Genomic DNA, 13,289 nt, shown 5'->3' on the forward strand with positions numbered 1-13,289 from the left:
AGCCTGACCCCTGCTCATCTCTTGCTCTTCCAGAGGGAGTGGGCCATTCCCAGGAGGCAAGAAGACCTCTAGCAGGGGTTTGGAAAGGTTTGACCTGCTTGTTTTAGAGCGACCACCATCCAACTGTGATCACTAACTCACATTTTTCACATTTCCAACTACAGAACTAAACCCTTTGATGAAGGATTTGCCACCCTCCAAGGTCTGGCTTCCATTTGTTTCACATCTGTCATCCCAGTGGAGAGGGGACTGCTTCCACGCGGCCAGATAACAAAGAGCTGGGCCAGACAAGGACACAACGTCCCTCAGATATTACCTCTGCCCCTGGCAACTGTAAGCATGTCCTCCTCAGAGGCAACTGCAAGGTGAGCCAGCCCAGGCAGATGCAGGACTGTTTGTAAAGCCACCCTCCACCCCTGGAGCCCTCGATACCTTCTTAATGTTGGCCAGAATGCTGTGGCCATCCACAAAGGCATCCCCCGACGTGATGCTCTCGTCACCAGTCAGCATCTTGAAGGTGGTGGTTTTGCCTGCTCCATTGAAGCCAAGAAGGCCAAAGCATTCCCCTTTGCTGACTGCTAAGGATATCCTGTCCACTGCCAGCAGGGACTCCCGGCTGTCATAGACCTGGTGGAGACACAAGCCATGCCAGTCACCACCTGATGGCACAGAAAGGCAAGTGGTGGCTTTACCAGTCCTGTGAGGACCACACTCAGCTTGCACTGAGTACCGGAGCGCCCAGCAGGATGCTCAGGATGGGCCACACTCTCCTCACCTTGGTGAGCTCCTTGATGACCAAAGGGCTGCTGAGAGATGACAGCAGTTCTGGTGGTGACTCCAAAACCTTCTTCCTCTCATCTGCCACGTCCCGGTCCTCTGGCAGCACAGATACCCTGTTCAGCAGTGCCACCTAAACATGGGGGAGAAAAAACACACTCTGCCACCTTGCTGCTGTGGGACAAATGGGTTCCTCCAGTGCCCCCGACCCGGGCAGAATCCATCCCTTTCATCAGCCACCTCTGGGGATGCCTCACTCCCTTTGCCAACTCATACTCCCAACAGAATAGGTCCTTCCAAGCGACTTGCTCCAGGGATGCTCCCTGGTAAGATGATTTAGGTGAAGAGGGCCTGTCTCCAGCTCATGGGGACTCCTAGGCTTCGCTTGGAGGGCATCTTACTTCTCCCTCCCACACACTTCAGCTCACCCATTTCCGCCGCCTGCAGATGCCACAGACCAAAGTTCTCAGTCTCCAGAGGAGGTTTGTCTCAATGAGGAAAAGAAGGAAGAGGAAGGAGAAACCCTGGATGGTCAAGGAGGTCAGGTATCGTCCGATTCCAGGCGTCTCCCAGGAAAAGTAGTTCACCTGATAACTGATATCTGAGCAGGAATGGAACAAAATCAAGACTTGAATCAATCCACGCTCTGGGGAGGGGCAGATTGCTTCAGAGAAAGCTCTGAGCCCAGAGCTTTGCTAGGCTCATCTTCATCCCAGCCCACAATGGGTTCCTTGCCCACAGCTCTTTCCAAAACTTCCCACAAGAGGATTCAGGTCTGGAGGGGATCTGGCAGAAATCGCCCAGTGGAAGCACGCAGAGGAGATCAAGTCACTCGTGGGACTTTGATTTCTTTAGTTGTCCATGAAACTTCCCCTAGCCCACATTTTCCTCCAAATCATTAGCAAGGAAAGATTCTTTAATTGGATCACCTATGAATGTCAAACGCTGTTTTTGCTTTAAAACAGTACCTGGAGCTACTGTCCAGGTTGGGTTAGAGGACCCACGATAGTGCCCAGCTCCACCACCCACCACACAGATCCCTCCCAGTGCAGCTACGGTGGGATGGCCAGGAGGGGTTGGTGAGGACCAATACAGAGACTCACTGAACGCTTTGCAGATGAAGATGGCTTCAACCGAGGAGGTACAAAACTGAATGAACTCATAATTCTGGTAGAAGTCACTGATGCATTGGCCCAAGCAGTAATTGGGTAAGACAAGAAAGACTTTATCCAGGGTTTTGGAGAGGTCTACCAAGCCAAGCTCTGAAAGAGGAGCACAGGAGGATCAACAGATTAGAGTTAGCTAATTTTAGAGAAAGACCCTGATACTATAGGACAAATTTTGTCATGTTTAATGGGTGAGAATGGACTGTCATAGGGTTTTTTTGCTATTGTTGGGACAGCCCTGGGGTGAAAGAGTCTCTTTGGGTGCTGGATCTTCTTGGTGACTGCAGGGTGCAGTGCTGGGGAGGCATGGAGGGCAGGGACCCACCTGGAATGCTCATGATGGTGACCGCAAGGAAGGTGGCCGTGCCTGAGAGGATGTTGAAGATGGTGAGACGGGTGTAGGCTGTGGCTGCCACTGAGAAGAAGAAGCTGAGGAGGTACATGAGGGGGATGATGGCCCAGCCATAGAGGAGGAAGATCAGCATCACATCAACGAGGTGGCTGTCTTGGGTGAAGGCTTGCACATTGAAGGCTTGGAATATCACCTGGGGCACAGCAACGTGAGAATGCGTATTTGTCTTGGCTGCAAGCAATGTCTCCTTGTCTCAATGGCCCAGGCAGCAAAGTAGTGGCAGCACTGCACTGACCTGGATTACCCCTCACAGACAGTTCCTACCAGCAGCCCCTGCCTGTCCTCAAGGGAAGCCCGCTTTCTGCAGGACGGGATGCGGAAGGGCAGATCTGGGGAATTCCACTCCAAGCTCTCATGTATTTGAGATGTTCTAGTGCCCACACCCAAGTATTCAGGTGCCAGAGGCTGCAGTCAACTTGACCCAGCTGGTTGGCCATGGCCCTGCTACCAGCAGGACCAAGGGACAGCTTTCTTGCTGGTCCTTTCTATTAACTGAGACAATGCCAGTGGCCTCATCCTTGCACCCACACGCATTCCAGCTCTCGCTGAAGAGCAGCACCCAGAGCTCTCACCCAGGGGGAGGACAGGAGGGTATCAGGGTGTCAGGGGTGACTCACCAGCATCAGAGCACAAGGGATGAGGAAGTTGATGATGTCCCAGAGCAGGGCAGAAAGCCAGAAGTTGACCACATAGACGCCACTGACAAACTGGACATGCTTGGCTTTGATGGCCCGCTCACTGACCAGCAGCAGAGCGAAGGTGCTGGCGAGTGAGGCCATGCCATACAGCAAGTTGATGGCAATGGCGAACCCAGTCTGGCCTCTGCAGGGAGAGCAGTGGGATAGGTTAGGACAGGGACAGTTTGGCAAACTAACACTAAGGCTACGCAGGCACAGCACACCCACACCATGCTTCTTGTGGAGGCTACACTCACCCAGCAAGCCAGCATGCAGAAGAAACACTCCACAATAAAAGCGCACCTCAGTAAGATGAGCATCTCCCACGCACAGCCCACCTAGCACACCACAAATCTCCACCCTGCCTTTGCGAGGTCCCACACATGTCCCCTGTGGTACAGGTATGGTTCAGAGACCCTGGATGCAGGATTTCGTGAAGTGTATGGCCATACAGCCCCACCTTGCTCTGAGCACCCAGGGAACACCAACCCCAAGCAGCAACCCCAAGCACTATCTAAAGGGAAATACCCAACCACTGAGATATGTGCATGGGGTGACATGGCTGCCAGGCTCAGGCAGGTAAGTCATCCACACAGCTTTGCTCTCCTGACCTCCTGAGTATAACCACAGCTACGTTTGGCTCTGAGAAGCTCCAGCCTGGCTCCTCCACAGACACCACTCCAACCAAGCCAATCTGCACCCATGGAGGTCACAAGCCCTAGCAGGAAAGCAAATGCCTTGCCATCAGACATACTCCATGAGCTGATCTTTGGCCTTCTCGGTGATGTTGCGGGGCTGAGGGTAGTTGGTGACTGTGATGGAGGCGTTGGGGCCTGCCAGTACCCTGAAGACAGCGTTGTCAGCCAGCATAAGGGCCGTGGCAGGGGAGTGATATGCCTGGTTGTTGAAGAGCGCAGTGACCACCGTGCGGTTCCTGGCTCCTTCGAAGGAGGCGGCTGCAATACAGTGTTCATTGAAGGCTCCCCCTTCCTCGGAGGCTCTTGAGATGAGGTACTCCTCCAGGTCACCTGCTGAACACCACACTGTTATGAGCAGGATCCATCACATGAGAGCTAACTGGGGCCAACTGGAAAAGACCCCAAGCAACCCCAGCCTGGTGGCCCGCCCTAGCCCTGATGATGGCCACAAATGCAGGGTTATGGAGAACACAGCTCTGCTCAGGTGAGGAGGGGTCCTGCCAACTGTGGAACTCTCCCATGCAGCAGAGGATACAAGGAGATATTTCAGATACACCACAGCTGGGACCTGAGCCACCCACACCAGAGGGCCCTGACAAGAGAAGACTGTGGCTCCTGCGTGCCCCACTGGGTATCATCTGCTCCACGGGTGCTCCGTGAACCCTCACCCAGCACCTCCAGCGGTGACTGACGCTGGGCATCCAGCAGCTCCACGTATTGCTCTGCCAACCTCTGCGACAGACCCGAGGTGGCCGAGATGAAGAAAGGCACGATGGTCTGGCCATAGGGCTCCAGTGTCAGCCTCAGCAGGGAGGAGTCCCTGGGTCCCGGGAAGGTCTTGGCCACGATGAGGGCAAAGGCAGTGAAGATGAGAGGCACAAGGAACTGCGCTGCCACCATCTTCCAGTTGCGCCAGCTGTACATGGCTCGTTTCATGAACATGGCGTAGAACTGCTGACAGCACAGGTAGAACTGGGAGGGGAGAAGTCAGGTCAATGCGAGCCCTGCCAGCTGTGGACAGCCCCATCAGCCACATCACCCCATGCAGCTGATGCAGGGCACGACCCCAAAACCACCTCCTAATCCTGCATGTAGCCCACAAGCCTGCAGCAGAGCCTGCTCTCCTGCCAAGCCTGTAAAGGGATTAGCAGGGCAGCTGCTTGACTCCAGCACAGCCGGTCAGCCCATCAAACTCCACGCTTCCCAACAGGACGCAGTCACTTTGGGATCTCAGGTGTTAAAAGCAGCTTCAGCCATGACCTTTACACCTTCCTCCACCTCTCAGCATTTGAGGTTCACAAAGAGGATTACTGCAACACAGCTGTCTGCCAAAGCGACTGGGCCGAGATGCCTTGGAGCTCCCAGCCTGACCCTGCAAGCACCTTCTTTGCTTTTTAAAACCCATAAACATCTTTCTCCCCTTCTGCCTTTGAGACATGCCCTCGATAAGTGCAGGGAAATTTATCACAGGCAAAGGCAGCAGGCCATGAAGGGCTGCCAGGGATCTGAAGCGCAAGCCTAGGAAGGGAAGAAAGATGTTTTTTCTCATCTCCCTGCTGGAAATCCCAAGTAGTGTAGCAACAGCAGGTGACAGCCACTTTAGATCACCTGGAACACCTTCAAGAGCATCTCTGCAGGCCTCCAGATTAATGTGAAGGGGATGGAAGTGACCAATCCCAACCACCCTAAAAATAATTTCCCTGAAGATGTGGATTCCAATTTGATGTTCCAATTTGATCTTCCAAACCACATGCAGCGAGACTAGCCATGGGGGACCTCCACCTGGTAACCCCACTTCAGAAACTCCTCTCCCCATTCCTGCTGCACTGACACCCCCAGCACTCACCCCAGTGTTGAGCTTGATGCTGGAGCAGTCCTCTGTAATGAGTGCCCCGCTGTCGTCCGTCATATCCGTCATGCCACTCAGACTGCTGGAGTCATCCATGGCCCAGTCATTGGAGCGTCTCTCATGCTGGTACTGGAGAGCAGGCAGCTGGATGGCCTGGATATCCATGCTGGAGTCCACAAGCTTCCCAACCCTGTGCCAAGAGGGAAAGAAGGTGATGAAATACAGACCCAGACAGGACCAAGCTGCTCTGAGCTGGTGAAGCCAAACCCAAGAGACAAAACCCAACATGTGCCCCAGAGAGCTGCGTAGGACACCGCCATTGCCAAAGCACACAGGGACTGGTCATCACCAGAAGACACCTCACTGGGGCCAGCCTCCTTCTTGCCTACCTCAGGAAGACTTCCTCCATAGTGGTGACCGAGGCGCCGTAGCTGGCGATGCCCAGCTCCTCCCGCTTCTGCTCCAGCTCTGTGAACAGGGCCTCAAACCTGAATGGAGATGTGAGGTGTTAGACACTGATGCTCGTGAGAGTTGGGCGCTCAGAGGTTAAGACCCTTTGGGCATCTGTCCTGCAGCTGGTTTGAGTCCTGCAGGCAGCTCCAGGGCTGCCTGCAGCACTAAGCACCCCACGGTCCCCAAGAGCAGCTTTTGGGCTCCATCTTCTGCTCTTTCTTGCCTCAAGCAGCCTCAGCTATCCATTTATTTGATTTTGGAGCCAAACCAGCCTGCCTTGTTTGTGCCACACTCCACACCGCAGCTGTCACCATCTATCAGCAACAAGTGCTGTCCCATGCAGTTGCTGCATGGACAGTGGCATGGTGGGCATGGTGGCACACAAGCGATGCACCAGCAGACACAGGGAAGGATGGCAGCGAAAGGAGGAACTGAACCCTATTTCCCAAGACCAGCACTGAGGCAGAGAGCAGCTCCCCTTTCCAGCAAGCCCATAACGACAGTGCATCCCCCAGTGTGTGCAGACAAGGGGACCCACCTGGGGAGGACAAGCAGAGGATGATGCCATTACCTGTGTGTGCTCTCCTTGGGCAGGATGAAAGACAGCTCTGCCCCGGCATTGCTTTCCAGGGTGGCATTGGGCACGTACTGACAGATGAGGCGGGAGATCTCCCCCAGGTTACAGTAGGGCTCCTTCACCATCACCATGTGATATCCTGCCCCTGGGCAGAGCCACAAGAGAAGGGATAGGAGGGTAAATCGCAGCTCAGCCTGGTCCTGGGGTGTCAGAGCAGAGAGGGATGAAGGCACCAGAGAGCATTGATGGCTTTGCCTGGGCTATGGACATGATGCAGAAGCAAGTGTGGTAATGGGCCTCAGAAGAGGCAGAACAGCATGACAAGGAGGAAGCAGCCATCAGACAAGGAGCAATGGGGTCCCCTTCCCTGCCCTATATCCCCCTCCTGCTCCTCCCTGGCAAGAAGACATTCAGCATGGCCTGCCTGCTCCTCCCCTTACCGTATTTACGCTTGAGGAAGAGTGAGGAGCCACAGCACTGCAGCTCGCCCTTGGCCATGATAGCTATGCGGTCCCCCAGCAGGTCAGCCTCATCCATGAAGTGGGTGGTCAGCAGGATGGTACGGTTGCTCCTCTGCTGCTGCAGGAGGTCCCATGTGGCCCTGCGAGAGGCTGGGTCCATCCCTGACGTCGGCTCATCCAGCATCACCACCTGCACACAGGAGATGGGTGCTGGTCAAAAAGGGCTGGGAGAGGCACAGCAGTGCAGGAGGGGGCAATCCCAGGGCCCAGAAGGAGCCTTGACCTTGAAACATGCTTGAGATGATCTTGCTGGGGGAGCAGGTCCCAGGCAGCAGAGCTGCACTGCAACCTCAGGGCGCTGTCCTCAGAGTCATCCCCCTTTGTGGGGGGTGCTCCTGCCCCCTCCTTGCTGCCCCTGCATCTCCCACTGGCTCATCACAGGTGAGGAACAACCTCAGAGGCACTAGAAGGACCTATGTTGGCCCCAGGGAGAAAGGTTCGAGGTGAGCCCCACCAAAGATGCTTGCCTTGGAGTCCCCAATGAGGGCGATGCCAATGGACAGCTTGCGCTTCATGCCACCAGAGAGCGCCTTGGTGAGAGAGTGGCGCTTGTCCTCCAGGTTGAGGATCCTCAGGATGTGGTTGATCTCCTCAGGGCACTTGGAGGGTGGGTACCCCTTCAGCTGCCAGACAGGGGGAAGGGAGGGTTAAGCCTGCCTGCAGTGGTAAGTGAATCTGGCAAAGACCCTTCCCAACACATCAGCCACTGGCTGCTAAACCCCACCATACTCTCTCCTCCGTACACAGGCAGGAAAGTGGGGAAGCACAAGTGGACTCCTGCCCAACCCTGAAGGAGCTGGCACAGCTGACATGGGGGTTTCCATGGAGCCATGCTGCCTTTGATCCCCCATTCATCCATCAGCCAAGCAGGGAGCCCCTGCCTGCAGATGGGGTGGCAAGAGGTGGCAATGCCTCTTCTCTTACCATAGAATCATAGAATGGTTTGAATAGGAAAGGATCTTTTAAAGGTCATCTAGTCCAATCCCCCTGCAGTGAGCAGGGACATCTTCAACTAGATCAGGTTGCTCAGAGCTCTGCCCAAACTGACCCTGAATGTTCCCAGGGATGGGGCATCTACCACCTCTCTGGGCAACCTGGGCCAGGGTTTCACCACTCTGAGCATAAAAAATTTCTTCTTTATACCTAGTCTGAGTCTACCCACTTTTAGTTTAAAACCATCATCCCTTGTCCTATTGCTACAGGCCTTAAGAAGCCTGTCCCTGTCTTTCTTATAAGCCCCCTTTAAGTACCAAAAGGCCACAATAAGGCCTCCCCACAGCCTTCTCTTCTCCAGACTGGACAACCCCAGCTCTCTCAGCCTGCCCTCACAGGAGAGGTGTTCCATCAGGTGGGTCCAGAGGAGGCCACAAAAATGATCAGAGGGTGGATCTCACCACACTTCCCCAGCCTCAGGAAGCCAGAGGGTGGCTGCAGCGTGCCTCCCCACAGCTGGCTCCCAGGGGTCTGACAGCACTGCCCCCAAACGCTGTGCTCACCCCTGCATAGAAGCGGAGGTGCTCTTCCACTGTCATGTTGTCAAAGAGGACGTCATGCTGGGGACATAGGCCCAGGCTGCGGCGGATCAGGACCATGTCCTGGGAGATCTCGTAGCCATTGATGTATGCCTGCCCGTCCGTTGGCGAGTGCAGACCTGGGAGGAGTGGGATGCAGTGGACTCAGCTCAGAGCTGAGGATAACCCTGGGTGGCAAGGAGCTGGTGGAAAGGCAGGGGTCCAGCTGAGCACTACCGCCCCCCCGCAACATAGCTTTCTGCCAGAAGTCAGAGCAAGCTGGTCTCTTGCTGGAGCCAGAGCACGGCAGCTTCCTCCTCCTGCCCGCAGGGAGGGCTGCACAGAATCCATAGGCGGGAGGTGGAGCCGGCAGTGCTGCCAGAGCAGGCAGGCAAAGAGTGAAGCGGGCAGGCAAGCCTGGCAGACGTCCAGGCAAGGCCAGGGCAGAACTCCAGGGAAGGTCTCGTGAGCGCCCTTGGCTGGCAGGAACAGCACAGAGTGACAGGGAACAGGGAAAAAGGACTGTGTCCACCATGCCAAAACAGGCTGTCTGGGGCTGAGCGGCTCAGGAATGAAGATGACCAGTTCTTGGCCCGTGCCCTCCTTGTCTTATCAGGACAAAGCCTGCAGAAGCCCATCTTACAGCAGGTCCTTTCTCTTCTCAGGGCTCTCCAACACATAGACTGGCTGTCATTTTCCCCACTGGCTGATCCCACTCTCATGGAGCAAGGACCGCTACCCTCCCTCCATCTCCCCAGGCAGTGTTGTGCCTCTCAATACCCCAGCACCCCTGGCCAACAGCTCAGTGAACCGAAGGTCCTCCAGGGAAGAGCAAAAACCCCTCCCCAAGCTCAGAGATGGGGTTCAGCTCCCCTTTGCAAGTCAAGCTATTAGCCCTTCCTTGCCCCACACCAGGACACAGCTCCTACCTGTGAGCATGGACAGAGTGGTGGTCTTCCCAGCACCATTGTGTCCCAACAGGACGGTGATCTGCCCTTCGTACATGTTCACCGTTAAGTCCTTGACTGCCTCTTTCTTCTTGTTTCCCACTTTGAACACCTGTGGAGATCACATTAATGAGTTGACGCTGCACTCGAGGCAAGTGGTCTCAGATCTGCCCCCTCCGTTCCACCTGGCAGTCAAAGCCCATGATGTTCACATGGTGTTGGCATTAGACAACAGGTCTAATTCAGGTTAAATGTAGATGTCACTGCACCTGCAAGTACCTAACACTTCAGCCTGCAACAAAATGCAGCCAGCTCTAGGGAAGAGCCTTACCTGCCTTACAGCAGCCAAGCAACACAGCCCTGGGTGAGGAGGGCAGCAAAATGATAAGGAGGCTTCCCACAGGCAGCAGTTTTTACAAAAACAACATTATGTGTTTGTGCTGTACTGAGCAGTCAGTACCTTGGAAAGGTGCTTTATTTTGATTCCCGACACGAGGTCGGCAGGTTCCTCCTCAATGTACTGGCTCTTCAGCGCTTTCTCAGGGTCCTCCTCCTCCTCCTTCTCTTTTCCCACGACAGTCCTGGGGCGCCCGCACCAGTATGAGGGCTGATGGAAGAAGGCAAAGAAACTCAGGCACTGGCAGAGACCATCTCTTCTCCCCAGCCTCATCCATCCTCTTCCTCCCATGCTAATGCCTCCCATAGATATGCAAGACCACTCTCCTTGGCCTGGGAATTGCCAACCAGCACATCTTCAGCAGACAAGTCAGCCAGAAACTGCTCCTCCTCTCCTGCTGCCTTCCCCTGGTTCTCCCTTACAGCAGGATTGCCTGGGATTACATAGGCAGCTTTTCCCCATCTTCATTCCCATGGAAAAGGTCAGTACTTTGATGAGAAGCAAAATTGCTCAGGCAGAAGCACCCTGCCCAGAAGAGCTTGCACAATGGAGGATGACCCCCTCCAAAAACCTTTACACAGACTAAATACAAAAAGGCCAGTGTCCAGCTGCAGCAAGTATAGCCTTTCCTTTGACCAGGCTCTCCAGGAATGAAAATAAGTGTTTGGGAACTTAAATCCCTGTGGAAATAGCAATTCAACAGCTCCTGGATCCAAAATTGGCATCCTGCTTTGGCTTGTGGCAGACAGCTGTATCTCCGCTACCCTGGTCTAGCTGCAGGAGGGAGTGGGATGCTGAAGTGAAACCGTGCTGGGATAAGGAATTTAGAGGGGAGGAGGAAATACTTCCTGATCAAATAGCAAGGAATACGGCCACGGAATCAAAATTTATTGTGTTGCTATAGCTTAACAAACCCTCAGCAGCCAGCTGAGCTGCAGTAACCACCACAGCTATGGCCGCTGAAGATGATGCCAAAGCATTTGACTTGGCAAAGTGAGGGCAGCTCAGCTGATGGGATGACAGTCATCACCCAGCCACTGGTACTAGCACGTGGGGGCTGGCAGCGGGACGCAGACCAGCCAGGTCCACCCAGATCTGCTTGCTCGCACCTGGGGCTTCTCTCCAATGCCTTCGCTTGGGACACGGAGCCACTGCACAACACCCTTGACACCAAGAAGTGTCGGGACAAAGATTTAAAGCCACAACAACCTTCATATTCAGTAAAAAAAATACAGCTGCATCAGCTGTTACTGAGGACATGCTGCAGACCCCTTGATTTTGGAGCCCAGATGGTGCCACCCTTGCACATTATTCTAGCCCACTGCACAGCACAGAAGTGGGAACTATCCCCAAGAGATGCCCGTCAAGCCTGCTGGAAGGGGTGCGTAATCAATGCTCACCGTCAAGAAGAAGTACCATGGCTGAGGCACGCCGTACTCCCCTGGGAAGACAGCCTCCACGTACCAGGCCACCACACCATAGAGCACTGAGTCCAGGAGCAGCATCCCGAGGACTTGGGCTAAGGTAAAGTTGTCATCCACACTGATGGGCTTCATGAGGTCCCTCCACTGAATGCCAGTCCCTGCAACACACATGGGGCACTGCCTAACTCTGCATCCCCGGAAGGACAAACTGCTCTCCAAGACTCAGATAGCATCCCTGTCCTAATTCACTGGTCCATAACAAGGAGCATGTGTGTGTCTCTACAATCCCTTCTATAGACAGAGAGAAAAGACACAGCAGAAAGCGCACTGACATCTCAAGGTCTCCCACCCTGTCATGCTTCTTCCATCACATCCTCTGCAACTACCCTGGGAAGAGGCGAACTCTTCTCCAGCCACTGCCCCCCTTCACCACAGTTGCCTTTTTAGTGCCACCACTTTGCAATAGCGTGGCCACTGCTGGTACCAACACCAAATTCTTATTAACACAGAAATGAAAGATATATATTGGGAAGGCGGAAAGACAATGGATTCCCATCCCTTAGAACAGAATTTGCTTGGTAATTAAAGTGATGATGAGTTTTGCACAGCCCAGACTGCCAGGGACATGGGTTCAGAGGGGCAGAGCCCTGGTGCTGATAAGACCCACAGGAGCAATCAGCAATTAGCCCTCCTGCTCTTGTTAGGAGCAGGGAAGTGCTTCTCCCTGACTCCTTTCCACCCTTCATACCACATGCAAGCCAGTCCCAACCCACCACAAAAAAAAGCTGGCTCCACTCCCGAGGGACGGGAGGCATTTTCTTACCTTTTCCTTCAAACATGCCTATAAGCTGTGCCCCCATGGCCATGGCCACATTAGAGATGAGGCAGGACGCCAGCTTCTGGCTGTGGGACATCAGGTCATAGCGGGGCGAGATGAAGAAGTAAGGGATGTAGGAGAAAAAGTAGAGGAAGCCGCCAGCGGCAGCCGCAACATTTGCTGCCAGCACAGAGAAAAGCAGGAGGGAAAACGTCAAGAATACAATGATGCCACAGGTATTTCCCACCAGCCTTCCATCCATGGATATTCAAGTCTTTTGCACAAAGGGTGGTTACTGGGGTGCAGGATGAGGACTTGCCCAAGTCCCACAGCAAAGCAGGAGCAGTGCCAGACGCCGACCCCACAGTGGACAGCTGCAGAAACACCTCCCCCCATCCCAGAGCTGAGCATCCTGGGGCCAAGACAGCCAGATGATGCCCTAATGCATGAGCCTGTCTGGTTTGGAAGAGATAGTACACATATCCCTTCATGTGCACTGTGGGGAAAATGCAGCAAAAAAAAGGAAGAAAGCCGCCCCACCTCTATGTGTCGAACAAACACAGAGCTCTGTGCAACCTCACATAACTCTGGAGCTGGCCCTGCTTTGAGCAGGATGAACCAAAGACCTCCAGAGCTGCCTCCCAACCAAAACTAATCAAAAATTTTACAGCACGAGGCCTGTAACACACCCCCAGCCCCACAGGTCAGCAACACGAGGAGGCAGCTGGGGAGGGACTCACCTCTCGAGAAGAAGGTGCTCACCATGAAGTTGAAGGAGATGGAGGAGATGGAGAAGATGGCGAGGAAGGTGAACACCAGCGTGGGGTCACTGTTGGTGAGCACCGCTCCCTGTTCGCTCACCTACCAAGAAAATCTGGTTATGCCAAGGGCTGGCGAAGCTGGCCATGGCTGCAGGCACATGCGGGCAGCCAAGAACTGACTTCCTCCATAAAGACAAACTGAGAGATGGGTGAGAATGCCCAGGCCGCCCTAGACCATTGCAGAGGGAAGAAATACGGGTTGCTCTTGTGTGACACAGGGTCTAAGAGACAGGGGGCACCTT

General features: G+C 54.4%; 1 protein-coding gene across 3 annotated transcripts in view; it reads right to left on the reverse strand.

Annotated features, from left to right (window-relative positions):
• The window catches only part of ABCA3 (ATP binding cassette subfamily A member 3), a 31,261-nt gene that overhangs the window by 4,791 nt on the left and 13,181 nt on the right, over positions 1-13,289 (reverse strand). For 2 of the 3 annotated variants that reach the window (XM_064462221.1, XM_064462223.1), the window contains 19 exons: positions 12,967-13,087; positions 12,233-12,406; positions 11,386-11,567; positions 10,049-10,195; positions 9,571-9,700; positions 8,627-8,781; positions 7,598-7,753; positions 7,050-7,260; positions 6,604-6,754; positions 5,969-6,067; positions 5,577-5,769; positions 4,399-4,702; positions 3,787-4,063; positions 2,973-3,177; positions 2,269-2,488; positions 1,881-2,039; positions 1,206-1,378; positions 776-910; positions 433-627 (listed from right to left, as the gene is read on the reverse strand). In XM_064462221.1, coding sequence (XP_064318291.1) covers positions 433-627; positions 776-910; positions 1,206-1,378; positions 1,881-2,039; positions 2,269-2,488; positions 2,973-3,177; positions 3,787-4,063; positions 4,399-4,702; positions 5,577-5,769; positions 5,969-6,067; positions 6,604-6,754; positions 7,050-7,260; positions 7,598-7,753; positions 8,627-8,781; positions 9,571-9,700; positions 10,049-10,195; positions 11,386-11,567; positions 12,233-12,406; positions 12,967-13,087 — 3,387 coding nt within the window. The remainder of the gene's footprint in view (positions 1-432; positions 628-775; positions 911-1,205; positions 1,379-1,880; positions 2,040-2,268; positions 2,489-2,972; positions 3,178-3,786; positions 4,064-4,398; positions 4,703-5,576; positions 5,770-5,968; positions 6,068-6,603; positions 6,755-7,049; positions 7,261-7,597; positions 7,754-8,626; positions 8,782-9,570; positions 9,701-10,048; positions 10,196-11,385; positions 11,568-12,232; positions 12,407-12,966; positions 13,088-13,289) is intronic. The other variant, XM_064462222.1, reaches the window with a different exon arrangement.

This window comes from Phalacrocorax carbo, chromosome 10, assembly GCF_963921805.1.
Source record: "Phalacrocorax carbo chromosome 10, bPhaCar2.1, whole genome shotgun sequence".
NCBI lineage: Eukaryota > Metazoa > Chordata > Aves > Suliformes > Phalacrocoracidae > Phalacrocorax > Phalacrocorax carbo.